Raw genomic sequence first — 27,958 nt, 5'->3', positions numbered from 1 at the left:
ATTTATTTGTTTCTATCGTATGATTTTTCCTGATAAGTTGCCATCATTTATTGACTCATAATTGATTTGTTTGTTTTCGTCATATAGTCTGTTGGTTTGGTTTTTGAGAGTGAAACAGTTATGTCTACTTTTTTGTGTTTTAATGCACTAATAATGTTTGGTCATTGACGATAACCCCTGTTTTATGATTAATGTTACCACAAAATAATAACTTGAATATTTTCTTAGTATTCATGAATAATTTTGAATTAGTAGGTGTTAAATGCCCAATTGAAATGTTCGAATAATTAACAGCAATCATATAGGAAATACCAACTGGTTTAATTGATGAAAACAATTTTTTTTCATGCTCACCTATCCGGATTCAGATCCCTGAAATCCTCATAATTCACTGTTGATAAAGCCTTTTCTCTAGGATTTAAAAGAAATGACCATGAATGGTGGTTAAGGTCTGTTCACAGATGCCTGAATGAATTGAGTAGATTAGGTAGATGCTTCTACTTAAATATATAGAATTCTTCCTTAGATTATAAGGCGTTGATAAAAAAGTCATCTAAGTAAATCGTCTTCAAATATATAGTTTCTTCTTGCTTATTAACAATTTTGCATAGTTCTACGTATTTCTTAGTTTTTCACAGTCGAGTAGTCTAGTTTGAGTATAGGTCGAAAATGTTATTTGAAAAATCTGAGTTGAATGCATTTTCCTTCGAATATTGTTCATTTTCATACAACATGTTCCACCTAGAGTGTGTTTCTATAGCTCTGTTATTATCACAGAAAAAATACTCTGCCAATGGCTGCGGCTTCCTAGTTTTTCACTCCTTAAAAGTCAGCACTCCACAACACATTTTCGCTCTTGTAACATTATTATCTTAGAAGTTTTTGAAATTTCTATTCCAACTCAAATACCCATTTCAAAGTTAGACTAGTTAAATGCTAGATATAGAAATCCAAGAAACAATATGGATTTGCGGACACAGTAACATACAAGATCTCAGTTTCTGAGGGCTGGGAGAGACGGAATAAAAAATAAATACATAACACTGAACCAGCACACAGGCACCAAACTAAAGTTTACATTCATTCCGATTGAACTACAACAGAGTTATGAAATCGCCTAAGGTGGAATACCCAGTACTAATTTAACAGTAGTTGCATTGTCCATTTGTTAATAAACTTTACATGTTGCTGTTTATACGATGTAACATGCTGATTGATTTTTTCAGCAGATGAGGAGGATAAACCAAGAGGAAGAGGATGTTTATCATCTCGCTGACAAAGGTGCTAAATCCTTGCCTGCATCTGTTACCAATTCGCCAATTCCTTTCAGGAATGTTAAACAATGAGATATGGTTGACTGACAATAGTCCAACATTAGTTGTTGATTAATATTAATACGTAAAAAAATTTCGTATTTTCAAAAACAAATACGATCCATTCCAATTTTATTTTCGAACAACGAAACTCATTTATATTTTCGAAAATCGTGATTCTATTCTAATTTCAATTTCATACTGTTTGATTTGGTTCTGACGTTTGCTCTGCATTTTTCTCCCATTTATATTTAAAAAAAGCGTTTTTCTAATGAAGTCGACATTTTGAATTGGTCATCGGAAGATAGCCTTAGACCATTGACGTTGAATCATTTTTGTGCCAAAGGACAATCCCACTAATATTTCAGTATTATAAAAATTTGATAGTAACTTCTGTAAATTTTATTGAAAAAAAGTTTCAGAAAAAAACTTGCAATTGTCTGAAACCTTGGATGTACCTCATTTCTACATGAAATATGGAATTCATCTTGAAAAACATGAAAGATATATATAGAATATGATAAGTGTTTGTTATCAAAGCCTATATAATTAAAGTTTCGTGAAATATTCACCAAAAATGTCTTCCCCAACCATTTGCCTTAGTGAAGTACATGAAATTAGTTTTATAGAAAACTGGTTTGATGAGAATATTGTTTAAGAAATTAACATTGAATTTGAATGTTGTTGATATTAGGTCATCCATTTCGTAAATTGAATTACTGAAAATTATCATAATTTTAGGTATTTATACAAAGAGAAACAATAAATTCTTCTTTGAAGGGAGAGATGTAACATTGGAAAAGTTCTCTTCAAATTATCATATCACATTACATTGAATTGTTTTTCTGAATAGGAATCTTACTGGTTTTTTTTTTTCGAAGATTCGTTTCAACATTTTTCCTCAATTATTTGGATGGTATAATATTGCATTCGAGGTATATACAGTTGTAGATGAATAATCCCTAACGATGGTAGCTTATAGAAATGTTGACGAAATAATGTATATTCAAAAATATTCTTATTATAATATTAAGAATTTGACTGAGTGGTAAGATGCTATATTATGTCATCGAATGATGATCAATAAAAAGTTAAACTTCTAAGAACCAAACTAAGAATATATCACAATAATTTTATCCAATTAATTTTTGTACAAAGTATGAATCATACTTTTCTGGCACTGTAAACGTATGATTCCTTTTGTAATGAAATTTGTGTTGTAATCATTGACTTTGTGCATATTTTCATAGTATTCATATTCATCGTCAAAGTTATAAGGGTCAGAATAATTTTAATATATGCATTTTTATCAATTGTAAGAATATTTTGTGAAAAGTTTTTTATTATATGGTATTCACCTAATATAGAAATTATAAATAATGTTTATTTTGATTTCACCAAATAAACTTCCTTTCTCTCAAAGTTATATTTCTTTTCTAAACCAGGTGTCTCCAAACTAAGGTTAATGGATTTGCTTTCGAATCTTTGGATTAATTAGCACAGCCAAAAGGTTGAGGAAATTTCAACATGATCAACAAAATTTCATGGATTTTCATAAATGTATTCATTTTTTTTTTTTGAAAGAAATGAGTTCATGGATAAATTAAAAAACACCAATACCATATACTTAACTTTATTCAATGTTCACAAAAAACAAATTTCAACTTGAAATAGAATGTAGTAAAATTAAAACACACCGATTATAAACAATTTGCAATGAACAAAAATCAACTTAGCAGTTTTTATAATAAAATAACAAATTTGAAAACAACCTCCAAATAACATTCAAACAAATTAATTATCTAATACTTTCCAGATATTGGGCCAACACAAATAAAATTAAATAAATATATATTTCAATAAGCAAAACACAAATCTTTATTGTAATTAAGTTTTTCCAAATTTGGCAGGCAGGCATAGTTGATCATTGGTGGAGGTCCACACATAAGAACAACAGATTTGTCTGATGGGGGAAGGAGATGATCTTTAATCATCTCCTCATTTAAGAATCCAGTACTATATTTCCACCCTGAAGGTGCATTATCCAAAGTATACCATAATTTGAATTGTTCAGGATGAGAGTCGACCACTTCCTCTAACTCTCTCCTAACTAAAATGTCCCTCTCATTTTGGTTGGCAAATATGAGAGCCATTTTAATATTTTTTTTATCATGCTTAATTATATATCTGATAAGTTGGAGCATAGGGGTAATGCCAGTTCCCCCTGCAATCATAGATATACTATCTACTACCAATGTTTGAGGTGGATCCTTTCTAAGTTTTTTTATTACAAATTCACCTTCACCAACATATTGCAATCTTCCTGAAGGTCCTCTTACTTGAATATTATCACCAATTTTTAAACTTTCAAGATATTGGGTCATTTTTCCTCCATCTGGGAATCGAGGGTGCACATTTTTAAAATAAACTTTGATAACCAAATCAATGTATCCCTTGTCGTCGTCTGACGAAACTGGTGTGTAGGAACGAATGACTAGTTCATCTTCGATTTTAGCAATTATATTAATATGTTGTCCTATTGGTAGTCCTAGAACGTGTTCAGCGGATGGCAACGCAAATCTGAATCTTCGGGTATCATGTGTAAGCTCTTCTTTTTCGATAAGAGGTATGTTGTACTTGACCTGAGCATCCTCAAGTAAAACTTTTTTTTTCTTTGACTTTCCAGTTTGATCACGTTCTGTTTTTGAATTCAAAAAACGATAAACAACAAAGCCAGTAATCACAACACCAACGCTAATAAGAATAGGTAGGACTGTACCCCACATCTTGAAAGATACTGCTGCCATCGTAACACTATGTTAGTAGAGGTTATCCTTTTTTATTGAATTCAGATAATAGATTGATAAAATATTTACTATTCATGTGAGATAATTGAAGTATCCTGCCTATAAATAGAAGGTACGGCTAATAGGGGCAAACCCTGGACTTTTATCTTTTATTTCATTTCAACATATTTCACAGAGCTATATTTTTATGCAAATGAAGGTCATGACCAAACCATAGAAAGATAAAATGTGGGAATATTTGAAATGCTCCAATGAATTCTTAATAACAAGAGCTGGAAATGATATAATGATAGAGAAACATTTAACGTGCATTTTACTCTTATAAAGGAAACTTCAACGGGGGGATATTCTCCTTTCATTACAATATTCTCACACTAAAATCTTTTCACTTTTTCAATAAAAACTCTGTTTCCTAAAAACACAGAACACTAAAAAATCAAAATTGTCAGTCTTGTATTCTCATTCCCATTCATTTTATCAAAATGTTATTTCCAGATTATAGGAAAAATTAAAAAAATTACAATAGCAATAAAAATTACTCGTGAAAAATAATGAAAAAATTAACGATCAAAAATGCCGGCGCTGACCTCCACTTCTGAAGAACTCACATTATCCAATAGGGGCTACAAGCTGCTGAAGCAGTTGGGAGAAGGATCATATGCTAAGGTTTATTTAGCGGAATATACGTACAACAAATCTGACCCAGGCAGCGTGAAAGTGCTAGCTTGTAAAATTATCGACACGTCAAAAGCCCCAAGAGATTTCGTTAAAAAATTCTTACCCAGAGAATTGGACATATTGGTGAAAATCAACCATCCTCATATTATACACGTGCATAGCATATTTCAGAGAAAGGCCAAATATTACATATTTATGAGATTCGCTGAAAATGGTGATCTTTTGGAATTCGTATTAAAAAGAGGCGCCATATCTGAAGCTCAAGCAAGAGTGTGGCTGAGACAAATGGCTCTGGGTATTCAATATTTACACGATATGGATATTGCTCATCGAGATTTAAAATGCGAAAATGTTTTAATAACAAGTAACTACAATGTGAAAATTGCTGATTTCGGTTTTGCTAGGTTTGTTACAGGTAAATACCACTACCACATCATAAATCACGGTGCAAATTTCTCAGAGGTAATAAATCATTGGAGAAAATATCTTTTCTGAAAAAATTAGAGTGTTCTAAAATTCAAAATTGAACCATAATCAATTTTGTGGTATGAAGTGCCATCTGTTGAGCAATTCATACAAGCTGCAACTCTGGTGAAATATTTTGCCATATTCTCCAAATGTTTTCTTTCAAATCGATTTTTGCAGTGGCGGCTCGTGGGGTGGGTTCAAAAAGAAATTATTTAATCACTAATTTCCCGCATTTCGTATGGAAGTCTGAAATTTTCTAATTTTGAGTTGCGTGTTATGCGGTACCAATTCAGTTATAGATGCGATGTCCCTATCACGTTGAAAAATATTGGAAATATCAACGATTATTATAGGTCCCATCTTTATAAGTTTCTCATATTCTCACATGATACTTTGCAAATTTGAAAATTTTTCTTTACCACTTTGATGTCAAAATCAATGAACAATTCTAGCTTATAAATGGCATTTATTTCAGATGCAACTGGAAAAAGAATATCCAGCGAAACATATTGCGGTTCTTTATCGTATGCTGCACCCGAAATTTTGAAAGGTAATCCCTACCATCCTAGAATAGCTGACATATGGTCTCTAGGAATTATACTTTATGTCATGCTGAATAAAGCAATGCCATTTGATGATACCAACATAAAAAGGCTTTATGAGCAACAAACTAACCAGAGGTGGAAATTCCGTGCAAAGGTGGCTGACATATTGAGCGAACAGGTGAAGAAACTGATACATCACATCCTAGAACCGGATGTAACAAAAAGATTCAGAATTGAACAGGTTTTGAATTCTGATTGGATTGCGATGGATCCCAGGTTAGCTCAACTCAACCCAGCAGAACAAGCTGCAATGATCGAAGCACAACAAGGTAAAAGAAGACACTTAGAGGGTAGCACCAAGACGACTAGAAGGGCAACAAATGAAGATATGACAATTTTGAAAGAGGGTAAAGCAGATGACAAGGATGAAAAGCAAATGACCAGCCATAGTACCCCTAGTTTAGTTGCCTAAGACCAAAAAAGGTAAATATATATATCCAACATAATTTGGCTTTAAATCATTTAATTAATGACCAATATCCTATTTGATACTTTAATTAATATATTTTTTACAAATTGATATTTACAATAAATAATACCAGGATCATTTAGTAGATTTATGTGCTTTCATTTCCTTATCAAAAGATACCAACATATGATCACACATTCTAACCATATCTTCCAATCCTTTTCGGAGGGCATCAATAGCTCGCCCTTCTTTCATCTGAATACGGAAGTGCATCTTAGTCTCAGAAGGATGAGGTACTGTATAGCCACAGAAATCTATGTTTGGGCTGAAAAAAAATGGAAGTGTTGAACAATTGTATGATCTGAGTACTAGGTTGATATACTCACTTATTCGACATCGCCAATCTTAAAGCATTACCCAACGTATGTCCTTCATTTGCAAACACAAAAGTTTTCTTTTTTTCATCATTTGTTGATTCCACTTCTGCCAGCTGAAATATTCACAACTAATGAAGTACAGTAAATTGATATCATCAAAATAGGAATTACAAATTCAATTACAAGATTATCAAAGTTTACAACCTAATATTAGGCTGCCTTCTACAGTTGTAGGCGAAAAAACCTACTGGACAACGGCTGAAAGTGCGAAATTTTCTAATTCTATTGAAGGAGAATATTGTTACCTGTGTAATACTCTCTTCAGACTTATAGAAAGCCATTGCAACTAAATCCTTTTTATAAAAATTAGATGGTGAACTGAAACATATACTTTTCGACAAAGTAATTTAAAAAAAACGAATAAAAACATAACCACAATAACAAAACTTGGTTAATCATAGAGCAACAGTAGAAAATCATTTTCTTCTTCTCTTTCTGAAAGATCCTAACTGTCTTGGTTCTTTATGAGCTCAGAATTATCTCATACGCACCCAAATTCAATACATATTATATCAAAGACTGTGCTAATATTATCCGTTCCATAGTCAAGATATCTTTAAATTTAAACACTTAAGCAAAAATTTCCAACCTTTTTTCAACAATTTACACTTTTTAAATATGAATCAACACCTTATTCTTCGAATTATAATCAAACTTTCAACTTAAAAACACATTATAAGTTACAAAATTGGACAAGAACAATACTCATCTCTGAAGTCAATTTGGGACAGGAGAAAAATGTTTTGATGGACAAGTCTTGGACTGATCATTTAATCGTTTTTCTATTATTGTTAACTTCTTTATTTGTTTGTTAACTATTTCGTCAATAGTTTCAGTTCTTCTCTGATTATCTAGTTCCTTATGTACCAAGGAACACCAACCTTCTGCGTTTAGTGCACTTAATATTTTGCCCTAGCAAACAGTCATTAAATGAATATTTCAAATATTAAAATTATTTTCTATACAGAAAATAATTGGTTCTTCCAACTTTACCAGTTTTAAGAGATCTCATAGTGGCCTAGAAGAGTCAGGATAGTAAATATCAAACATCCAAAATGTAGATATTAATCAGAACTTACATTGTAGGAGAAATAATTTTGAATAATAAATAATATGCAAAAACAATAGTGGAGTTTTTGCAAATTTGGTTTGTATTTGTAATCAGGCTTTTCAGCAAATCTGCATGAATTTAAAAGAAAGATCTTAATAATTGATAAAGGATAATCTCTAATTATAATATTCACTAGCTGCTGTAAAAAAAATTTAAGTGCCCATTTGAAATAAAAAAAAATACTGTGTTCTCTATTACCATTAAAAAGATATACTGAAATGACCAGAGGTCCTTAATGGTATATTTTCAAATTCGTTTATTACTTTATAATAAGATTAAAATGATGATTAGTTCTTAAATACTGCCTTTGAGTATTAATTAAATTATAACTTTTTCAAATGAATTCCTTATCAACAATAAATTTGACGAAGTTTGCAACTTTTTGCCTTCTTTTCTTATCTTCAAATGGATGTATTACCCATACAGATTCCAAAGGAACTGCTTCATCGCTCTGTAAAAAAAATTTAATTCAAAAAAATGAAATAAATACAAATTGGACAAATAATGCGAACATACATTTATCAAATCCAAATCAAAGCCTTCCAGAAGAGACATTGGTAGTGCTTCTATGACCATAGCAACCGTAAATATTATATTTTTCTTTATATCCATGCGAAACTCTTCAAGATTGAATATTTCGGAAGAGCTACCCAGAAGAGAAAGGTAATGCTTCATTTTATCTGCATATTCATTGAGGAATGAATCCCAACACTTGAACAATACATTTTCATCTACACAAGTGAACAAGAAGAATGTGAGGTCATTTGAAAAAGGGGCCCACCTAAAAATGCAAAGCTCATTTGACACAGTGATCTAAGCGTATTTCAAATCTACCTTGCTAGTTGAAAATCAATGATAGTAATATGAAGATCCTGTCCATCATTTCTGAACAAAAAATTTGGTAACCATGCATCCCCCTGAGTTACCCCAGACAAATGTGAGTGATTATTCTCACAAATAGAGCATGTTTTCCTGAAATAAAATACTCAAAATGAATTAAGATGATTCAGAAATTCGCTTGATATTCTGATGCTTCTGTAAGGAAAACATACTCACTTGAAGAAATCATCTTTGAAAATCTTGTCTATTTTTTCATAGTACTTTTGGGGAAGTTCTTTTTTAACAGCATCTCTCACTAAATCGAATAAGGATTCTTGCAGTTTTCCATACCAAGCATAAAATTTATCAGAGAAATAGACTTCCTTCAAAATTAATTTCACATCAGAAATTCATACAATTATATTTCAAAAAATTTTCACAAGACTCAATATATCATATTCATTTATACACCTAAGGAAAACTATTGAAATGTATTCTACAGAATAGCACTGCTACCAGAATAATATCGTGATATATTGTTGTTGTACAATATATAACTATCAATTCATCGAGGTATCAAAAATGGAAAGTGAATAATTTACTATATATTGCTTACAACAAGAATTCTCATAATAACATACCTTCAAACTGTTTACTACTTCATTGAATTCTTCTGGTTTTTGATCCTTATAGGCAAGAGACAAAGCATGAAATTTAGCAAAAACATCAATAACATTGATAGTATGTTCATAATCCAAGCCATTTCCTCTTTCTAATGAATCATAATTTTTACATGAGAGGTCTTCTAGTGATATAAAATCATTCTGTCCATCTGAATAATAGGCTAAGAATCTTGAAAAATAAAATTGTAAGTTTTCTCATTGAGTCAGAATAGTGTAAACTATGTATTGAACGATGATAACATCTTCTAAAGACAATAAAATTGAACTTGACTGATCTTTCATGATCCGAAATTTTTAGCTATCTCTCCAATGAAGTTTAATAGTGAATGAACAGTCCATAGACTTGGATTACTTATAAACTCACAGGGGAATTATTTTATCAAATTGCTGATCTACTGCTTTGGATCTGGAAAATTTTCTCATCGATGACCATACCTAAAAATATTATCCATCAAATCTTGCAATAAAATTTGCAATTAGGTTCCAACCTTATCATAAAAAATAATCTCATTCTCAAAAAAGTCAAATGACCTGAAAGTTTTTCTTCTACCAATATTTGAAGGAAGCACTTTCGTGATAACATTGACCTCCACTTTCTCCTCTTTTCCACTGAAAATTTGAAAATTGTCATTGAAGACTTATTCACTGGAAAATATAATACCTTTGGTTTACCCCAGTAGCATCTATTCTGAATCTAACTATCTTACTCAAATAAGAGTCGCCAACTTTTTGGGAAGGTGGTTTCAGAGTAACATTATCAATATTTATCTGCCCCAAATTAGTATGGTTTTTCACCATTTCAATTAAATGGTCATTGTTAAACTTAGCAGAGATCAATAATTTCAAATTTTCTAAAAACATATTTGTCGATGAATGAAAAAAACCACTGAATCAATTAAATAAGAGACACTGGATTAGAAATCAAACAAAATCACTTTATTTAAGTTGAAGATAAATGATTAGATATGCTTCAGATATATTAACGTTCTGCAAACATTCAAATTAGCTCCTTCCTTTTTTATTCCCAAGTGTTTTGGAGAACAGATATCAAAGATTTCATATCAAGATTAGGAAGGTTTCAAAAATCCTGAAAAATGCAGTTATTATCAAACAACTTTCAAGGTCAGCAATCGCCAAACCATGATCGTGGTACACTTACCATTTAACCTTTGCTGCAGACAAACAAATTTTGGTACCACATCAAAAACTTCCGAATAATTCTGGCACGTGGAACAGATCTTGTCAAATTTTGATAAGGGTGTACGTAAGCACTATAACAAATTGATTCTCTTGAATAAGTTTAATATAAAACTGGCAACTTTTGAAGGCACCAGCTTTAATGGATTTTGACTATTAAGGAGGTTCCCAGTACTTCATTTTAATGTCTGAATCGTTTCCTATGGCGCTAAAATTTAATTTCGTTGTCGTTTCCATGGAGATATACTGTTGTTTTCGCTGTCGTATCAAAGGAAATATTGCCATTTTATCAAAAAACGTACCCGCGGAAAGAGAGATATACTGGTAACGCCTACTTCGAGTTATGTGTATATTTCAAGCGTATATATGCAAAATTTTTCAAGTTGATCCTCGTTAAAACCAAAGTTCAGCATTCAGGCCATTCAGAAACAATGCCATCCTTTGAAAATGATGAACTCATGTTTCAGGATGGTAAATGCATTTGAGGTATGGAGAAAACTGGTTAGAGATATCGATTATGTTTGTGAGAAGAAAATGAAAATGCTAAATAATATATTATTATGTTAGTGCCTGAATGGATCGTTAGAAAATATCACTTTCATATTGATTCTATGAGCGCGCATCATTCGACAGCTGGCGCGAAATTTAAAATAGCTTTGCTCCCTGAACAGAAGGCCTATGAATATGGCCGACTCACATTTCTGGTTAGCAGTGGCGTAGTTGGATAAAAATTTCATTCATTTAAAAATAATACATTTCGGTGAAAATTAATAATTTCATTAGAAAATGTAGCAGAAAGCTATCATATAAAGGGGTACATTGAACGTTATATGAATTAATAACTTTCATTAACGAATTGAATAATTACAAAAATTATCAACAATTATCAACTATAATGGAATAATGGATAAATTTGTTTGACATGGGTTTATTCAAATTTCACATATACGATTCTATAGTACATTTTGAAGTTTTATTTTGTTTATAGTTTTGTCAAGGAAAGCTTTGAATTGAAGTAAAATAATCAAAGGAATGGGATAGATGAATGATAATAATAAAAATAATTTTTATTGACAAATTAAAATTTGAGCAATTACAATCATCTTCATTAAGTATGTACTGGGTGTAATGAATTGATGAACAAATTGGGATGATATAATGAGTAAATTCTGTAACTCGGGGAGCCAACTATCGAATATTATGTAATTTTGAGATTTTTCTTGGACGTGCAGTTTTTTTCTGCGGTAAAAGTTTTGTACGTGACAAATTTCTTTTTTATTGACAAATTGATCTTCCACAGGTGTTTGATTGTCTGCGATGCAAAATTTCCCTTTGCTCTAGTTTCTCAATCCTCAGTTTCAATACCCTTTCACGGGGTGGAGGTTTGCTCTCTAACTGATAGTTTGGCATGTATAAAGGCTCGGATGTAAATGGAGGTCCAGCAATACCTGAGATTCGAATATACATAATCATGATCCATTAGAGTACTTTTCATACATTTCGAGGGTCTGGTCACTTTTGTATTATAATTTTTTCACTAAAAATAAAACATTTAGGTTTTAGAAAAATATTTTTTTTTGTTAGCAAATTTTATTATGAATAAAGAAATATCCTTAAGCGGAAAGAATAAAAATCAACAAAAAATTGGATCTTGAAATGAAAAGTTGAACAAAAATCGAAGAAACTGTGAAACCATTATATAATGTGGAAAGTATTTGTCAATATAATTTACTTACATATTTTAAATGATCTACTACAATGGGAGCAATCAGCGAAATGACGAGAGAAAAAATAACTTTGAGTTTTAGGAACAATTTCAGGCTCATATATAAAATGAATCCATGCCATTCTCCTCCTTTCATCTTTTGGAAACTTAGAACAGAAACAAATCGTGAAAACAAAATACTTTCACACTAATAATTGATAATTGTTTTTCCTTTGATGTCCTATAATGAATATTTATATACAGAATAAAGCAACTAGCTAGTAATATGATGAGAATGAAGAAATAATAAACCTGAAAAATGTAATAACAAAAAGAGACCCTTGTCTTACCTTATGATACGCCTATGGGATTCGTTGGTTAACTTTGACAGCAAATAAATTCCTAAGTGAATGTAATGAGAGATTTCTACATTTTCCTCCTTCCTAGTATTCTATGTTCTACCAAATTTCTGTGACGCCTCAATCACAGAGATGGTCCTAACCTAAAGACGCAATCTTAAATAAATCGAATAAAACATACACTTATGTATATATGTCAACTTTGTGGCTCAAGTTCAAAATAGAGTAGACAGTTGGAACACCATAACACCTTTAAGGTAATATATACTCTACTATTAATAAATATTTTTTTTAAAGTTCGTCCGGAATATATTATAGATATACTTTTTACGAATTTTGTCCTTTTCTATTTCGAATTCATTTTTATTTCGTCATTCAAGAAATGTTCAATTGCACCCTTTCGTAATTTCTTCAATTCGTTTTTTTATCAGTGTGTCTTTGTAGTTATTACAATGATTGTAATTTTTTTGAATATCTACAATTTGATTTGTTGCTAACTTCCATTAACTTCTACATTAATTGTATAAACTATGAAAGAAATACAAGAAGGTATTTTTAGAGTTCAAGGAAAAAAATTGAAGAATGGTGCGTTTGTCTTAACGTCTCGGTTGTTCAAAATATAATCATTTCAATATTAGGGCGATGAAAAATTCAACATTTAAAATTCCAACAGAATTTGAATTCTCATTTTGTTCAGAAATTTCTTGGGAACATGTACATACCCATATTACAACGGTCGTTTGAAGTATTTTCAATATCTTATTTGTAACAAAAATAAATGTTATCCGCTGCAGCAAAATATTCATCATTCCTATACACTCTTCAAAATGAAAGAAAAAAACAGTTTATAATTGTTTCATCTTCTAAAATTGTTGAACGAACCAATGTTCTCCCAAAAAATTCAATATGGAGCGGAATATACAGTTGACATACTTTCATCTAGCTATGGAATAAAAATGTTTTCAATGAAATTTCGAAAACTGAAGTCTTCAACTGAAATATTCATAATATAACTATTTACCTAACAAAGAAGAGATTTCACGTTTGAATTAAAAACTACATAATCTGAATACGAATAATCAAAGATCTTTGACACGAGTAGGTGGCGTAGTGATTGAATATTTTGTTCCATCATATTACGCTATCGTTAATTTTTACACTTGAAGGGTCCGTTGTATTTTCCATTATTGAAAAAGTTTTTTGAGTTACTTTGAAGTGATCAAAACAAATTATATGATTACTTATTACAGGTAAAAATTTTTCGTCCGGAAACTTCCGATTTCACCCGAAATAAAATGGATTTTAAGGTGGTAATGAGTCATTTATCACTTCACCATCTATATCTGCACTAAGAAATAATATATAACTAAAAATATCCTCTGTAAGAAAGCTCAAAATTTCTTTCATATGAAAAGTTTATTTTATTGAAATAATTTATTGTCAAACTTCTTTGATAAGTTTGTTCTCAGCGTGCGCCGATTGATAGTTGCGTTCGCACGTAATGTCACTAAAAATGAATGCCCTGATGTGCGGAGGAAACTGAAGTTCTCGTGAAGTTTTATATTTAAATTATTTCAGGTGTCGAAAAGAAAAATCTACAAACAATGAAGATGGAAGTACCGAAAGGGTTGAGAGATATGGTGGAAGAGAATCAAGCCAAACTTAAAAAGGCAATAATCTTTCATCAAGTAAGTTCTAAATTGTTTAATTTTTCACTACGTATTCTGCAGTCATCCATGTGTTAGAAAGAGAAATGAATATTGGAGCTAGTTCAGCTACTTTCAATATTTTCTCAATATTTTAAATAACTATTAACTGCTTAATTATTCATAACATATTTTGATAAATAGTTTTTTTTTTTTGTTTCAGTCAATTTATCAAAACCTGCTGAAAGATGCAAGGGTAAGTTAAATATAACATTTTATTTTGACAATTTTTTTAATTCTATTTTATGTTTATAGAATGAAGAATTACGCGTGAATCTACTTTCAGCAGAGCAAGAAGTCATAAAAATTGGTTTAGAACAGGTAAATACAATTTTTTGCAGATATTTGGAAGCCATTAGGATTTTAAAATATGAGTGATTATTTTCCTGAAATTATTAGAAAACTCAAATTGACAAAAAAGGGTGAATTAATGAACAAGAATTTTTGAAAGCATAAATTCGATTCATGGTATACGAAATTGAAAAAATAAATTCAAGTTTATCAATTTAACAGTACAAATTAAGCACGATTCGATCAGAACTGAACAGTTACTACCTTATGGTCATCTTTGCAAATATTTTTGGTAACACTTGGATATTTTGGAAAAAGAAGTCTAATGACTATTTAAGAAAATTTTTAATAACTTTCGCCCTTTCAAAATTTTCAACTGTCAGAGAGAGTAATTATTGGCGTTTTAGAGAGCAAGTATTCCAATAATTTACATTTTTAATATTTTTCTTTTGCAGAAAGTTATTCTTCAGAAACTAAGATTTGAACTCCAGAGTCAGTCCAAGCAATCACAGAAGAATAGTGGTAAATTTCTGCTTGAAGAGAAAAAACAACAGCTTTCTTCGAATTTGGTACGATCAAGAAAACAAAAAATGTAAGTCTGAAAAGCATTCACCAATCAACCTCTAACTATTGATTATATTTTCAGAGCACCTAAAGTATCACCCAAAGCATCTTGTTCTGATGATTCTAATGAAGAGTCAGCAACATCATCATCACCAAAAGATGTTAATGTTAATGGAGAAACACCTGAATTATTGGCTCAAATAGAATTTCTTGTAAATTTTTCTTTAACTACTCTAGATCATTTCAAGGAAATGCAGAATAAGAGGGTTGAGAGGAAAAGAAGAACTACAGCAAATCCAAACTTCATCTATGAAGATCTTCCTTCTGTAAGTTGTAATTATATTAAATTCATTCAATTCTATTTTGGGATATTAGTTGGATATAATTTTGAACTGTTCAAAGTGGTGGAATTATGGAATTGTTGCATGGAATTTGCATCTATAGAAGAAAACTTTTCTTTTGATGTGTATTTCATTTGAAAAGAATAAAAGAGTGATTAATTGCATCTTTACAGAAAAGACGAAAAAACAACAACTACCCTTCTAGTATATCTCCACCACATACAAGGCAGGCTGTGAAAAAGAAAAATGGAAGAGGTTCCCCACCTAATGACAAATCAGAGGAAAAGAATAAACTATCGAAACAAGCTTCTTCTGAATCCATACCAGAAATGATAAGTGATTCAACTAATGAAGAGCTGTTTGAGGAAATATTAAGTACGAGTTGCAATAGGTGTAATAATGATGGTAAGTTGTAAATAATAATAAAAATTCGTAATTTGGAAATTTTAAAATTAATAACAGATCATTTAAACAAAATAGGCAAGCATTGGCCCAAAACAAAAAAATACTTTTCACAAAGATCTTCGTTATACTTCCAATCATACTTCACTTCAACAATTTCCAATTTCATCGATGACTCAAAATCATTTTGAGCTTTAACTTCAATTGAAAAATGCATTTGCAGTTGAACTTGTGATATGAATTTTGAAGTTGTTTTGTCCTATTTTGTTATATATTCATTGAAGGCTTTCTTTCTTGATGAACTTCATTAATTTTTGGAAAAAAATTGTTTATTTTCGCTAGCTAAATATTTTATTTTGTTTTTCTTCAAAAATAGAGTGAATTTTTGATACATTTATTTTTTAGGTGCAGTTCTTCAGTGTGTAATTTGTTGGGAAGGATATCATGAAAATTGTGCTGATTCAACGTTTGTAGGAGCTTCTAAAAGATGTTTACGCTGCACTAATAAGATAAAAGCGAAAAAGAAACCTGATATTTTGGAACAAGTTCAACCAGCTCTAGTTGAGAACTCAGGTTAGAAATTCAGTTGCATTGTTGAATGTTGCTGTGACTGTGATAATCATAATTTTTAATTGAATTGATTTTTTGAGGAGAAATCAAAATATTTTCAGTTTGTATAATTACTCTCGCTTTTTTTTATCAAATTCTCATAGTCAACTCTGAAATACTTTTGTAAGGAGTTAACTATTGAAATTCTAATACATTTAAAAATAAATTTATTGTTTCGAATGGATGTTATTCTTTCAACCAATTTGTTTAGGAACAAACCTGTGATGGATTTACACACTGAAATTCTGGTTGTGTGAACTCATTAGTGTAATATTTATTACAGAAAAGATTGTGGAAAAACAGAATCTCCAAGAGCAAAATGAAAATCTATGTGCCCAATTGACGCAACTACAAGATCGACATTCTCAATTGAGTATTTCCCTTAAAAAGCAGAAAGTAAGACAAGAAGAATTACTTTCAGATAGGCAAAATACTGAGGAAAAAATCAAATGCATTTTAAACTTCATAGAGGTTGTAAAAAAGTCTCCTATGGCAATGAAATGACAAACTAATTGTTTCAATTTATTTTTCAAACTTTTATTATAGATCATTTTCTAGATCTGAAGATTTTGCTTCAAAATTACAGGTTTCATTGTTGATATATTTAAAGATTGTAAATAAATGTTCATTATAGTTTTATAAAATACAAATTTGATTATATGTTATATTTTTTCATAACAGCCATTCTCTACCTAATTGATAGTTAATTTGAAAATATGGTAGTTGAGTTTGAATATTAAGGTGTGCGTGTTCAATCAGGTAACATCTGTTTCAAAAATTAATCATACACTTGGAGGCATACCAAAATTAAACATAATAATTTTTATCATCAATGCACAATTTATTCACCCTAAAAATAATCTTAAATAAGAAAACTCAGCAAAACAGGTAAACAAATATAGCTTTTATAGACCTAGAAAGAGCGTATGATAGCGCCCCAGTTTTCCAACCATGGAAAAGTTCGAAATTGAAACAACATTAATTCTACCAGTTCAGCTTCATACCAATGATCTAATAATAAGTAAATGGCGCATAGAAACGCTCGAGGTCATGTGACATGAGGCTCAATCTTTCTCTCTTTAATGTTGGAGTCGATGCATGACCACTCAAAGGCGCATCTATAAATTGGTAGATTGGAGACATAAAATAAATGTTTCAACAACTCTACTGCTATTTTTTTACACATTTCTTCACATGATTATGTAGCCATCAGTATTTAAAGTGTTTCTCCTAAAATATATGTGTTGATGGACAATATTGAGGAATTTATATTCATTCACCTTCTGATATGTGACTGTGACTCTTTGCTTGCTCGAGAGATGGCGTAGTGGGCTGTGCATCTCCCGGCAGAACGGCACCGCTTGAGACATAAACCAAACCGTAAAAAACAACGGCAAAGCGGGGAAAATCGTTATGCAGGTGGAAGAATGTTATTAAAATACTCCAACAATCAATGTAAACGGTTTCTCATTACTAATCCAATCATTTCTTTACATATATAATCGGACAATTGTACTATATTTATATGCAGCTGATTTTAACCTATTTACTAGATTGCAGGTTTACAGATGGCGCCATGTCTTTGAATCACAGATTATTTTTCTAAAGTGTTCAGAAAGAATCATTGATATCATAGATAATATGTCTATGATTGAAACTGACGAGTGACTTGTAAAAAGACACATTGACACATACGATATACATTACTTACAATGCAAATTGATTAGTTTGTGAAATTTGTTTTGATTGATTCATTAAAATTTACTGAAAATGCCTGACTTTGAGCCATTAGATCCTACCTTGAATAATGTTATTCAACAAACAACCCTGAAATGGATATTTGTAGGTGGAAAAGGTGGGGTCGGGAAAACAACTTGCAGGTTTGCTCATTCAGAAATAAAATTTCTCATATTTTCAATAATGTCTCTTTTGCAGTTGCAGTTTAGCAGTACAACTTTCCAAAGTTCGAGAGTCCGTTTTAATAATTTCCACTGATCCAGCCCATAATATTTCAGATGCTTTTGATCAAAAATTTACAAAATCACCTATCTTAGTGAAGGGTTTTAATAATCTATATGCGATGGAAGTAGATCCAAATGGTGGATTCAATGAATTGCCTGAAGAATATTTTGATGGAGAACCAGATGCAATAAAGATGAGTAAAGGAATCATTCAAGAAATAATCAGTGCATTTCCTGGAATTGATGAAGAGATGAGTTATGCAGAGGTTATGAAGCTAATCAAAAATATGAATTTTTCTGTTGTTGTATTTGACACTGCTCCAACAGGACACACATTAAGATTACTTACTTTTCCTCAAGTTGTTGAGAAAGGATTAGGAAAATTATTAAGACTCAAAATGAAAGTTTCACCTTTTTTAACACAGTTAGGAGGTTTTTTAGGTTTAGCAGATTTTAATGTTGATAATTTCACTGGCAAATTGGAAGAAATGTTATCAGTTATCAAACAGGTGAATGAGCAGTTTCGAAATCCTGATCAGACAACTTTTGTTTGTGTTTGTATTGCTGAATTCTTATCACTTTATGAAACAGAAAGGCTGGTACAGGAATTGGCTAAATGTAAAATTGATACACATAACATTATCGTAAATCAGCTTATATTCAGGACAGCTGATCAAAATCCTTGCAAGATGTGTAACGCAAGATTTAGGATCCAGGAAAAATATTTAGATCAGATAAAAGATCTTTATGAAGACTTTCATGTTACTAAGCTACCTCTATTAGAGAATGAAGTCCGAGGAGTTGAGAAAGTTTCAAGTTTCTCAGAGAATTTGGTCCAACCATACACTTCAGGTTGAATGAGTTAATATATCTATTTAAAATATTGGTGGTATTATTTTTTGTTTCTGATTGTTACTGACTTCATTGTCAATAAATTTTATTTGAAACTTTATTTGTTTAATGATAATACCAGATCCTGACTAATAATTGGTTAATAGATTGTTACACAATCTAACAGAAAATTGTCTTGAAAGGATTTATACATGAAATATTATGAAATGATAATAATATTAATTTTGAATAAAGAAATCAATGAGTGAAAGGATTTTTCTGATTGATTATTTGTAAAAGAATTATGGCCAGATTGCAGTACTTCCCAATCAGAAATTGTTAGAGACATGTTCACATCTTCATCCTAAACCAGCCTTACAAGAACAGCTAAAAGCTTATATTGTTGCAGATCATTCATGAATTATTATTTTTCCTCTAATTTTGTGGGGATCAGCTGAGAGAACTGAGGTTTGTAAACATAAACCTAAATTTTAAGCAGTTCCTATTTTTTTCTCAAATTTTTTTTATATAAAATTCAAGTTCTTTGCCTTCCAAATTCCTACACATATTAATATGATCCGCATTTAAATTCATTTATTAATAAATTACAATAAACTCACCTTCTACTATATGCATATTCTTATTATTTGGAGTTCTTCTAAATATGCGGAGAATATTCAGTTCAATTGAGAAAAGAACAATTTTCATTATCCATCATATTTTTTCCTGAATAAGTATCATAAATAACCCCAAAATAATTTTATTTACAATGGTCTTCCCTACATATGAAAACAATCATTGTAGAGGGCGCAGCCTACCCTTGAATCGGGAATAGAGAAAAAGAAGAAATATGTGTCTCTGCTTGACATAGAAAAGAAGATTAGACGGACCAAAAAAAAGAAAGAAGAAGAGATTAGGTCTATGTTTTTGTTATTTAGCCACAAATGTTAACCTATAAAGTTATAATGTAAAACAAGTTGAACAAGCGTGTATTAAATAATTGAGACAAGTATTAGTGTTTAAACATTTTACCATGGTTCGTAAAAAAATTGATAATAGAATCAGACTCCTGATTGAAAATGGTGTCAAGTTAAATCATCGTACGTTGTTTGTTATCGTTGGAGACAAGGGACGTGATCAAGTAAGTATATAAACCCATTTTATAAGAATAATTAACTCACGATGATTTTAAATTTTAGGTGGTTATACTGCATCATATGTTATCTAAAGCTGTAGTGAAAGAAAGGCCCTCTGTTTTGTGGTGTTACAAAAAAGAATTAGGCTTTAGCAGTAACAGGAAGAAACGTATGAAACATTTGCAACATAAAATAAAAGGAGGAAAACTAAATATAGACGAGGATAATCCATTTGAATTCTTTGTGTCATCAACGAAAATTAGATACTGTTATTATGCAGAAACACATAAAATTCTTGGGAATACTTATGGCATGTGTGTCCTTCAGGATTTTGAGGCTTTGACTCCTAATTTGTTAGCAAGAACAATTGAGACAGTTGAAGGAGGTGGTCTTATTGTACTTTTGCTTAGGTCTCTCAATTCACTTAAGCAACTTTATACAATGACAATGGACGTACATCAACGATTCCGTACAGAGGCACATAAAGATGTTGTTTGTAGATTCAATGAAAGATTTCTTCTAAGTTTAGCATCATGCAAAAGATGTTTAGTGGTCGATGATCAGCTTGCAGTATTGCCTGTATCTTCCCATAACATTCATGTTAAGCCTGTTGAAGCTGTCACAGAACTTTCTGAAAATGAAGTAGAATTGAATAATTTGAAAAAAGAGTTGAGTGATTCCCAACCAGTTGGGAACTTATTGAAGTGTTGTAAAACACTAGACCAGGCTAAGGCTTTGTTGAAATTTATAGAAGCTATATCTGAAAAAACATTGAAGTCAACAGTTTCTCTAACAGCTGCAAGAGGTCGAGGAAAGTCTGCAGCTTTAGGTTTAGCAGTTGCCGCCGCAATTGGTTTCAGTTATTCTAATATTTTTGTTACTAGTCCTAGTCCTGAAAACTTGACTACATTTTTTGAATTTGTGTTCAAAGGATTTGATGCCTTAGAATATCAAGAGCATATCGATTATGAATTGGTCCAATCTACCAACCCTGATTATAATAAAGCCATCGTTAGGGTAAACATTCACAGGGATCATAGGCAAACAATACAGGTAAAATTAATTCAATTTTTTCAAGCTTACTCATTATTTACATATTTTTATATGATTACCTACCTTCAATATTTCATTAATATAACATTTTTAGTTGAAATTTTTAAATAATTGATTTTTTATTTATTTGCAGTATATTGATCCAACTGATAGCCAGAAATTGTCGCAAGCTGAACTTTTGGTAATTGACGAAGCTGCTGCTATCCCTCTTCCTTATGTTAAAGCCATGTTAGGGCCATATTTGGTATTTTTAGCATCTACCATCAATGGTTATGAAGGAACAGGAAGATCTCTCTCGCTCAAGCTTTTGCAACAACTAAGAACGCAATCTGCCCCAGCAGGTGCTAATACAAATGCTGTGAATAAAAAAGATTGGGGAGCAGCAATCGGGAGAACTTTAAGTGAGGTAGGATTATTTCTTATTGATACAGCAATATTTTATGATTTAATAGGGTAATTAGTAATTGACCGATGTCTTTCTATCTGTTGAAAATTTATAAAATATTGCCAATGGTGTAATATTCATAACATTCAATACAGCTTGATGCCATTTTAATTCTAACTTAATTTTCAGGTTACTTTGGATGAAAGTATAAGGTATGCATCAGGAGACCATGTGGAAAATTGGTTAACTAAACTTCTTTGCTTGGACGCTACATCAGTAGCCCCTTTAAATTCAGGATGCCCATCCCCAGAAGAATGTAATCTTTATTATATAAACAGGGATACTCTATTCTGTTACCACAGAGCTTCAGAAGAATTTTTGCAGAGATTGGTGTCACTTTACGTAGCTTCTCACTACAAGGTAAGCTCTTTTGTCCATAGCTATTTCTTCTGGATAGATATTGGCTAGTTTCTTATACTTCTTTTTCGCTGAAAAAAATTGGTCTTCGATTTTTTTCGTACTCGTAAATGTGAAATCTTTAAATTTTTATTAGTTTTCCCATTTGATTTGTTTGATTTTGATGAAATTCGGAATGGGTATTTGGGTTGAGATTTAAATTTTTCCATAGTAATTTCAGTTCTTCTGAATATACAGTGTGAGTTTCGCATGCATAAATTAGATTATCAGGAGATAATTGTGTTACACGACCATATACTTTGGTGCTGATTTTTTAGGAGAAAATAATGAGGAAGCAGAGTTTATAATTTTGAATTTGTTTCTTTTTTTTTCAGAATACTCCGAATGACCTTCAGATGATGTCAGATGCACCTGCTCATCATTTATTCTGTCTTTTGGGACCAACCGATCCAAAGAGTAAGAAGCTACCAGAAATTCTGGTTGTAATACAGGTATGCTTGGAGGGTGAGATATCAGAAAGGTCAGTTAAGGAGACTCTTATGAGGGGTAAAAGAGCAGCGGGGGATTTGATTCCATGGACCATTACGCAACAGTTTGGAGAGCCTGATTTCGCTAAACTTTCCGGAGCTAGAATCGTCAGAATTGCTACGCATCCAGATTACCAAGGTGTAAGTATGATATTTGATATAATAAATGGTTTTTATGCAAAAAAAAGCGATTAGAAAAACGAGCCGATTGCTCTATAAATTGTAAGGAAATAATACAGGGATATTGAATACCGTTAGAAAGACAGGGTGGTTTAAATTACAAAAAAGTTGCGTTATCTAGGGATTAGTGTTTTGGTGTTGACAGGTCCAAAATATCTCCATTGGTTCCAGAGATATCTCGAAAATACTGAAAATCGAGATTTTCTTTTCTTTCTGTATAACTCATTTGTTTTTGGAGATAACTTCACGAAATTTGATTTATAGCCATTATCCAATATAGAGATACTAATGGTGTCTTCAGATTTTTTCTGTTTTCCATTGTTTCAGAGACGCGATAGTCAAGTGATGATTTCACATAACAACTCTTCTAATTTGCGTACCTAGACTCGATATTTTTGTAGAGTGTGAGTGTGAGTTGAATTCGTAATTTTTTTCTCTAATTCTGTGGTTATTCCGTTCATTCTTCCACATCTTGTAGAACAAAATCGTGCGAGAATATATCAGAAACGCACAGTTTTCATGGTTATATTTTATTATTCTACGTTGGTACTCCGAACTTTCCGCCACGGCTTTATCTGTCAATTCATCAATTTGCCTTAAAGAAATCAGTTCTGCCAACCAACATTTTTCAATGCAAAAATCACTAAATTATATTTATGGAAATATTTCATTTATTTCAATGAAAATGCAATGAATTAGAGAAAATAATGTATAATACTCGTAATGAAGGCTCATTCTACCACTCGTTCATTCCAAAACTCGCTACTTCGTGGCTCGTTTTTGAATTTTGAACTCGTGGAAGAATATCAATGCCTTCTGCACTTGTATTATAAATAACTATTCTATGTTGGCACTCCGAACATTCCGCTACGGCTTTATCTGTCAATTCATCAAATTGCCTTAAAGAAATCAGTTCTGCCAACCAACATTTTTCAATGCAAAAATCACTAAATTATAATTATGGAAATTTTTCATTGATTTCAATGAAAATGCAATGAATTAGAGAAAATAATGTATAATACTCGTACAGAAGGCTCATTTTACCACTCGTCCATTCCAAAACTCGCCACTTCGTGGCTCGTTTTTGAATTTTGAACTCGTGGAAGAATATCAATGCCTTCTGCACTTGTATTATAAATAACTATTCTTTATCACTTCATAAGGAAAACCAATATGGCGCCCATAAGAAAAAAAATTGACTATAGCGTCTCTGAAACAATAGAAAACAGAAAAAATCCGTCGACACCATTAGAATTTCTATATTGGGTAATGACTACAAGCCGAATTTCGTGAAGTTATCTCCGGAAACAAATGAGTTATACAGAAAAAAAGAAAATCTCGATTTTCTGTTTTTTTTGAGATATTTCGGGAACCATTGGAGATATTTCGAATCTGTTAACACCAACACATTAAACCCTAAATAACGCAACTTTTTTGTAATTTAAGCGATCCTGTATCTCTAACGGTTTTCGATATCCCTGTAGTGCCCCTCTAAATAGTTCTAACCCTGTATATAAAATAAATGTTAAAATGTAATAATATTCTTGCAGATGGGTTATGGAGCTAGAGCACTATTTCTATTGAAACAGTATTATGAATTTAAAATACCCAGCATTGAAGAGAATATCTTGGAAGTACAGGAAGAGATAGAAAATGTAGAAACCGAGGAGGTAGGTTTACTTGAAGAACAAATAGAGCCACGCAAAAAACTACCCCCGCTACTTCTAATGTTGAGCGAAAGAGTTCCTGAAAAATTAGACTACATTGGTGTTTCCTACGGCTTAACAGAACCTCTACTGAAATTTTGGAAAAGGGCTGGCTTTGTGCCCGTTTATCTTAGACAAACCACTAATGATATAACAGGTGAACATACATGTATCATGCTTAATATGGTCAATTCTGATGAAGATGTGGACAAACAATGGTTGACAAGTTTCTGGATTGATTTTAGAGAAGGATTCATCAATTTACTTTCTTATCAATTTTCGAAATTCATGCCTAGTTTGGCTCTTTCAGTGCTCGTCAATAAATCTAGAAAAGTGCCCGGAAAAAGTAAGTATAAGGTGTGTGAATAAGTCTTTCCCGTTTTTTTTCAAATTTTGAGCCTTTATTGTGAAAAAATGGTTACAAATGAATTATTGAAAGTATTGGCCATCGCTAGCTACAACTTTTCCCCATCTTTCTGGCAACATACGAATCCCGTTGCGAAAAAATTCGACCGGTTTGGCCTCTATCCAGTCATCCACCTATTTTTTGGCTTCCTCGTAGGAATGGAAGTGCTGGTCAGCCAGGCCATGCGTCATCGATCTGAAGAGATGGTAATCAGACGGAGCAATGTCTGGACTATACGGCGGGTGGGGTAGGACTTCCCATTTGAGCGTTTCTAAGTATGTTTTCACCGGCTGTGCAACATGTGGGCGAGCATTGTCATGTTGCAAAATAACTTTGTCGTGCCTGTCGGAGTATTGTGGCCGTTTTTCTCGCAGTGCGCGGCTCAAACGCATCAATTGTCGTCGATAGACCTCGCCTGTGATCCTTTCATTCGGTTTCAGAAGCTCACAGTAAACCACACCTAGCTGGTCCCACCATATACAGAGCATGAGCTTGGCGCCATGAATATTTGGCTTGGCCGTCGATGATGATGCATGGCCGGGTAGTCCCCATGATTTTCTTCGCTTCTGATTATCGTAACGGATCCACTTTTCATCGCCAGTCACGATACGATGCAGAAAACCCTTTCTTTTATGTCGCTGAAGCAGCTGTTCGCAAGTGAAAAAACGCCGTTCGACGTCTCTCAGCTTCAGTTCATACGGCACCCAATTTCCTTGCTTTTGGATCATTCCCATGGCTTTCAAACGCTTGGAAATGGTTGTTCGGTCAACTCCCAATGCTTCAGCAAGTTCTTCTTGCGTTTGACACGAATCTTCATCAAGCAAAGTCGCCAATTCTTGATCTTCAAAGATTTGCGGCCGCCCGGAACGCTCCTTGTCTTCCACGTCGAAATCGCCACTTTTGAAGCGTCGAAACCATCCGCGAACACTTGAATCATCGACACAACCTTCTCCATAAGCTTCCTGAAGCAACCGATGCGCCTCGGCAGCAGATTTCTTCAAATTAAACCAATAAAGTGAAACTTCCCGCAAATGAGGTCGACTCGGCTCAAATTTCGACATTTTCACGATTTCAAAAATTTATGATGCGAAAAAATTTCAACTAATGTGTTAGTGTGGAATTGTTGACAGATGAATAAGCTTTGATTATGACATATGTAACCATTAAATACTCGCACAGTATTGGTGGCGCCATCTCTTACAAAAAACGGGAAAGACTTATTCACACACCTGATAAAAGTATTGGTATCTTTGGTTGCAATAATTTCATTGTTTTTTTAACATTTTTATTCAATTCATTCATTTATTGCAGCTTTGACAAAGGAGGAATTAGATATGCAATTGTCGAATTACGACTTGAAACGATTGGATCTGTACAGTAAAAATCTTGTAGATTACCACTTAATTATTCGTCTGATGCCAACGATAGCAAGGATATTCTTTATGAATCGAATGGGAGATGTACAAATGTCGGCAGTGCAATCGGCCATTTTACTTGGAATCGGCCTACAACATAAAACTTTTGACCAGCTCGAAAAAGAACTCGAATTACCAGTTTCACAACTGTTGGCTTTGTTCAATAGGTCAGTCAGAAGAGTTATAAAATATTTCAATGAAATTTTAGAAATGGAAATCGAAAAAACTTTTGCACCACAATCTGATATCGTTATGAATCCTTTACAAGAAAGTATTCATGAAGAATTGGGTGAAGCGGCGAAAGAACTACAGAAAAAACAAAAAAAAGAATTTGAAAAACTGAAGAAAGAGGAGTTGGCTCAGTTTGCAATCAAAGGGTCAGAAGACGAATGGGCTAAAGCCTTTTCATCGAAAGGATCAAAGTCGTTAGTCACAGTGAAAACGTAAGTGTTAATATCGGCAATATTTCAAAATAATACATAAAAATGAGGAAAGCACTCACGTAAAGTTGAGTGGTTTCGTTAAAATGTCGTTGCATTAGTTTTTAATACTTTAATTTGTTTCAGTGGAGTTAAAAGACTACATGAAAAAACTGAAGAAGATATGGATGTAAATGTAAAAATGGAATCAGAAATGAGGAAGAAAAAAAAGAAGAAAGTGAAGGTACCATCTATGTAATCTATTTTGTAAATAAATAAAAAAAAACTATAAAATTTCAATAAGTTTTATCATTTCCTCTATCAAAATTAATTTTCCTTTTCAGTTTTTTGAACTTTATCACTTCGTGTGGAACCAAACCAGAACAATCTTAATGCTTCATACTATGGAATTAATATCTATTGCACTCGATGAATCTCTTAGAGCTTTCTCGATTTGATCTTGCTTTATGCATATATATATAACTGGGGGTATGATCCGTATATCACCTTGGTTACTATGGTTAGTAAGTTTGTAAACTTCAGTGAGTTATCTGTCACCAGAGCAACCGTACTTTTATTCTGGTTAGGTTCGGTAACCACGCCCACTCCGGTTGGCAGTTGTCATTTTAATTTTCAGATTATTGTTTATGAACATTTTCCATGACATCTAACACTCAAAAACTTTATTATTTTAAATAATGAAACAAATACTATTCAGAGCCATTAAGAACTTTTAGTTGTTTACAAATTAAAAGAGATCAACCATTTATAACCTGCAAAATTCTGTCAATGAAAAATTTAGTTGACAAGTGTCAAGCGGTCCGTAAATACGAAGCAGGTTACCTAAAACATTGAAAACCACTCTGAAATTCTCGGCAATATACGGACCATACCTTGGATGTTTCCCATCGATCTGTGGACAAAAAATTTAGTCTCACCTAATAGATCGAGGGAAGAATTGTGAACAATAAGGTTTAGGGCTGTAAAATTTCAGATAACTCAGCAAGATCCTATCAGC

At 32.1% G+C, this 27,958-nt stretch overlaps 8 protein-coding genes and 1 long non-coding RNA gene across 16 annotated transcripts in view; 5 read left to right on the top strand and 4 right to left on the bottom strand.

Moving 5' to 3' along the window:
• LOC123684019 (liprin-beta-2) overlaps positions 1–2,693 on the top strand; it is a 50,137-nt gene extending 47,444 nt beyond the window's left edge. For 4 of the 6 annotated variants that reach the window (XM_045623107.1, XM_045623108.1, XM_045623104.1 and 1 more), the window contains one exon: positions 1,227–2,693. In XM_045623107.1, the coding sequence (XP_045479063.1) occupies positions 1,227–1,346 (120 nt within the window). In that variant the 3' untranslated portion in view covers positions 1,347–2,693. The remainder of the gene's footprint in view (positions 1–1,226) is intronic. The other 2 variants (XM_045623111.1, XM_045623105.1) reach the window with 1 other exon arrangement.
• Positions 2,694–2,930: 237 nt separating this feature from the next.
• LOC123684029 (NADH-cytochrome b5 reductase 3) lies at positions 2,931–4,311 on the bottom strand. The gene has a single exon (XM_045623122.1). It carries the CDS (start codon positions 4,118–4,120, stop codon positions 3,170–3,172), a length of 951 nt encoding a protein of 316 aa, XP_045479078.1. The 5' UTR covers positions 4,121–4,311; the 3' UTR covers positions 2,931–3,169.
• Positions 4,312–4,536: 225 nt separating this feature from the next.
• LOC123684027 (testis-specific serine/threonine-protein kinase 1-like) lies at positions 4,537–6,317 on the top strand. Its single transcript, XM_045623120.1, has 2 exons — positions 4,537–5,213; positions 5,742–6,317. The coding sequence occupies exons 1-2, from the start codon at positions 4,694–4,696 to the stop codon at positions 6,281–6,283; spliced, it is 1,062 nt and encodes a 353-aa protein (XP_045479076.1). The 5' UTR covers positions 4,537–4,693; the 3' UTR covers positions 6,284–6,317.
• A 33-nt stretch (positions 6,318–6,350) lies between these two features.
• LOC123684030 (probable DNA-directed RNA polymerases I and III subunit RPAC2) lies at positions 6,351–7,596 on the bottom strand. Its single transcript, XM_045623123.1, has 3 exons — positions 6,963–7,596; positions 6,667–6,770; positions 6,351–6,605 (listed from the first exon to the last, which is right to left on the bottom strand). The coding sequence occupies exons 1-3, from the start codon at positions 6,996–6,998 to the stop codon at positions 6,416–6,418; spliced, it is 330 nt and encodes a 109-aa protein (XP_045479079.1). The 5' UTR covers positions 6,999–7,596; the 3' UTR covers positions 6,351–6,415.
• A 474-nt stretch (positions 7,597–8,070) lies between these two features.
• On the bottom strand, positions 8,071–10,842 carry LOC123684024. Its single transcript, XM_045623117.1, has 9 exons — positions 10,490–10,842; positions 9,992–10,417; positions 9,819–9,939; positions 9,695–9,765; positions 9,289–9,499; positions 8,885–9,030; positions 8,663–8,800; positions 8,345–8,609; positions 8,071–8,279 (listed from the first exon to the last, which is right to left on the bottom strand). The coding sequence occupies exons 2-9, from the start codon at positions 10,189–10,191 to the stop codon at positions 8,163–8,165; spliced, it is 1,269 nt and encodes a 422-aa protein (XP_045479073.1). The 5' UTR covers positions 10,192–10,417; positions 10,490–10,842; the 3' UTR covers positions 8,071–8,162.
• A 485-nt stretch (positions 10,843–11,327) lies between these two features.
• On the bottom strand, positions 11,328–20,039 carry LOC123684031. Of its 2 annotated transcripts, none has more exons than XR_006748092.1 (4): positions 19,917–20,039; positions 12,583–12,734; positions 12,264–12,399; positions 11,328–12,064 (listed from the first exon to the last, which is right to left on the bottom strand). It is a non-coding gene; the product is annotated as an uncharacterized LOC123684031 (long non-coding RNA). The 2 variants fall into 2 exon arrangements; XR_006748091.1 differs by lacking the exon at positions 19,917–20,039 and adding an exon at positions 13,613–13,697.
• LOC123684025 (PHD finger protein 21A-like) lies at positions 12,716–17,164 on the top strand. Of its 2 annotated transcripts, none has more exons than XM_045623118.1 (9): positions 12,716–12,848; positions 14,170–14,279; positions 14,461–14,493; positions 14,553–14,618; positions 15,044–15,180; positions 15,235–15,478; positions 15,667–15,898; positions 16,301–16,468; positions 16,788–17,164. In XM_045623118.1, the coding sequence occupies exons 2-9, from the start codon at positions 14,196–14,198 to the stop codon at positions 17,006–17,008; spliced, it is 1,185 nt and encodes a 394-aa protein (XP_045479074.1). In that variant the 5' UTR covers positions 12,716–12,848; positions 14,170–14,195; the 3' UTR covers positions 17,009–17,164. The 2 variants fall into 2 exon arrangements, with proteins under 2 accessions (XP_045479074.1, XP_045479075.1); XM_045623119.1 differs by lacking the exon at positions 12,716–12,848 and adding an exon at positions 13,712–13,841.
• LOC123684028 (ATPase ASNA1 homolog) lies at positions 18,168–19,417 on the top strand. Its single transcript, XM_045623121.1, has 2 exons — positions 18,168–18,384; positions 18,440–19,417. The coding sequence occupies exons 1-2, from the start codon at positions 18,275–18,277 to the stop codon at positions 19,320–19,322; spliced, it is 993 nt and encodes a 330-aa protein (XP_045479077.1). The 5' UTR covers positions 18,168–18,274; the 3' UTR covers positions 19,323–19,417.
• Positions 20,040–20,243: 204 nt separating the features above from the next.
• On the top strand, positions 20,244–27,433 carry LOC123684021 (RNA cytidine acetyltransferase). Its single transcript, XM_045623112.1, has 9 exons — positions 20,244–20,437; positions 20,496–21,485; positions 21,619–21,891; positions 22,060–22,290; positions 22,662–22,955; positions 24,545–25,046; positions 26,418–26,964; positions 27,088–27,184; positions 27,285–27,433. The coding sequence occupies exons 1-9, from the start codon at positions 20,330–20,332 to the stop codon at positions 27,396–27,398; spliced, it is 3,156 nt and encodes a 1,051-aa protein (XP_045479068.1). The 5' UTR covers positions 20,244–20,329; the 3' UTR covers positions 27,399–27,433.
• The last annotated feature ends 525 nt before the right edge of the window (positions 27,434–27,958 follow it).

The sequence above is a fragment of the Harmonia axyridis genome, chromosome 7, assembly GCF_914767665.1.
Source record: "Harmonia axyridis chromosome 7, icHarAxyr1.1, whole genome shotgun sequence".
In the NCBI taxonomy this organism is placed as follows: Eukaryota; Metazoa; Arthropoda; class Insecta; order Coleoptera; family Coccinellidae; genus Harmonia; species Harmonia axyridis.
Note: the sequence above shows the minus strand (reverse complement) of the source record. Positions and strands in the feature narration are given on the sequence as shown.

Bases quoted from the DNA above. Each gene is read 5' to 3' on its own strand.
- LOC123684029 (XM_045623122.1), bottom strand. From the start codon at position 4,120: ATGGCAGCAGTATCTTTCAAGATGTGGGGTACAGTCCTACCTATTCTT.
- LOC123684027 (XM_045623120.1), top strand. From the start codon at position 4,694: ATGCCGGCGCTGACCTCCACTTCTGAAGAACTCACATTATCCAATAGG. The intron at 5,214-5,741 runs GTAAATACCACT...CATTTATTTCAG, and splicing joins TTTTGCTAGGTTTGTTACAG to ATGCAACTGGAAAAAGAATA.
- LOC123684030 (XM_045623123.1), bottom strand. From the start codon at position 6,998: ATGGCTTTCTATAAGTCTGAAGAGAGTATTACACAG. The intron at 6,771-6,962 runs GTAACAATATTC...TGAATATTTCAG, and splicing joins CTGAAGAGAGTATTACACAG to CTGGCAGAAGTGGAATCAAC. The intron at 6,606-6,666 runs GTGAGTATATCA...ATTTTTTTTCAG, and splicing joins AGATTGGCGATGTCGAATAA to CCCAAACATAGATTTCTGTG.
- LOC123684024 (XM_045623117.1), bottom strand. From the start codon at position 10,191: ATGTTTTTAGAAAATTTGAAATTATTGATCTCTGCTAAGTTTAACAAT. The intron at 8,801-8,884 runs GTGAGTATGTTT...ATTTTATTTCAG, and splicing joins TTCAAAGATGATTTCTTCAA to GAAAACATGCTCTATTTGTG. The intron at 8,280-8,344 runs GTATGTTCGCAT...TTTTTTTTACAG, and splicing joins TTGATTTGGATTTGATAAAT to AGCGATGAAGCAGTTCCTTT.
- LOC123684025 (XM_045623118.1), top strand. From the start codon at position 14,196: ATGAAGATGGAAGTACCGAAAGGGTTGAGAGATATGGTGGAAGAGAAT. The intron at 14,619-15,043 runs GTAAATACAATT...TTTCTTTTGCAG, and splicing joins TAAAAATTGGTTTAGAACAG to AAAGTTATTCTTCAGAAACT. The intron at 15,181-15,234 runs GTAAGTCTGAAA...TTATATTTTCAG, and splicing joins CGATCAAGAAAACAAAAAAT to AGCACCTAAAGTATCACCCA.
- LOC123684028 (XM_045623121.1), top strand. From the start codon at position 18,275: ATGCCTGACTTTGAGCCATTAGATCCTACCTTGAATAATGTTATTCAA. The intron at 18,385-18,439 runs GTTTGCTCATTC...TCTCTTTTGCAG, and splicing joins GTCGGGAAAACAACTTGCAG to TTGCAGTTTAGCAGTACAAC.
- LOC123684021 (XM_045623112.1), top strand. From the start codon at position 20,330: ATGGTTCGTAAAAAAATTGATAATAGAATCAGACTCCTGATTGAAAAT. The intron at 21,486-21,618 runs GTAAAATTAATT...ATTTATTTGCAG, and splicing joins ATCATAGGCAAACAATACAG to TATATTGATCCAACTGATAG. The intron at 27,185-27,284 runs GTACCATCTATG...TTTCCTTTTCAG, and splicing joins AAAAAAAGAAGAAAGTGAAG to TTTTTTGAACTTTATCACTT.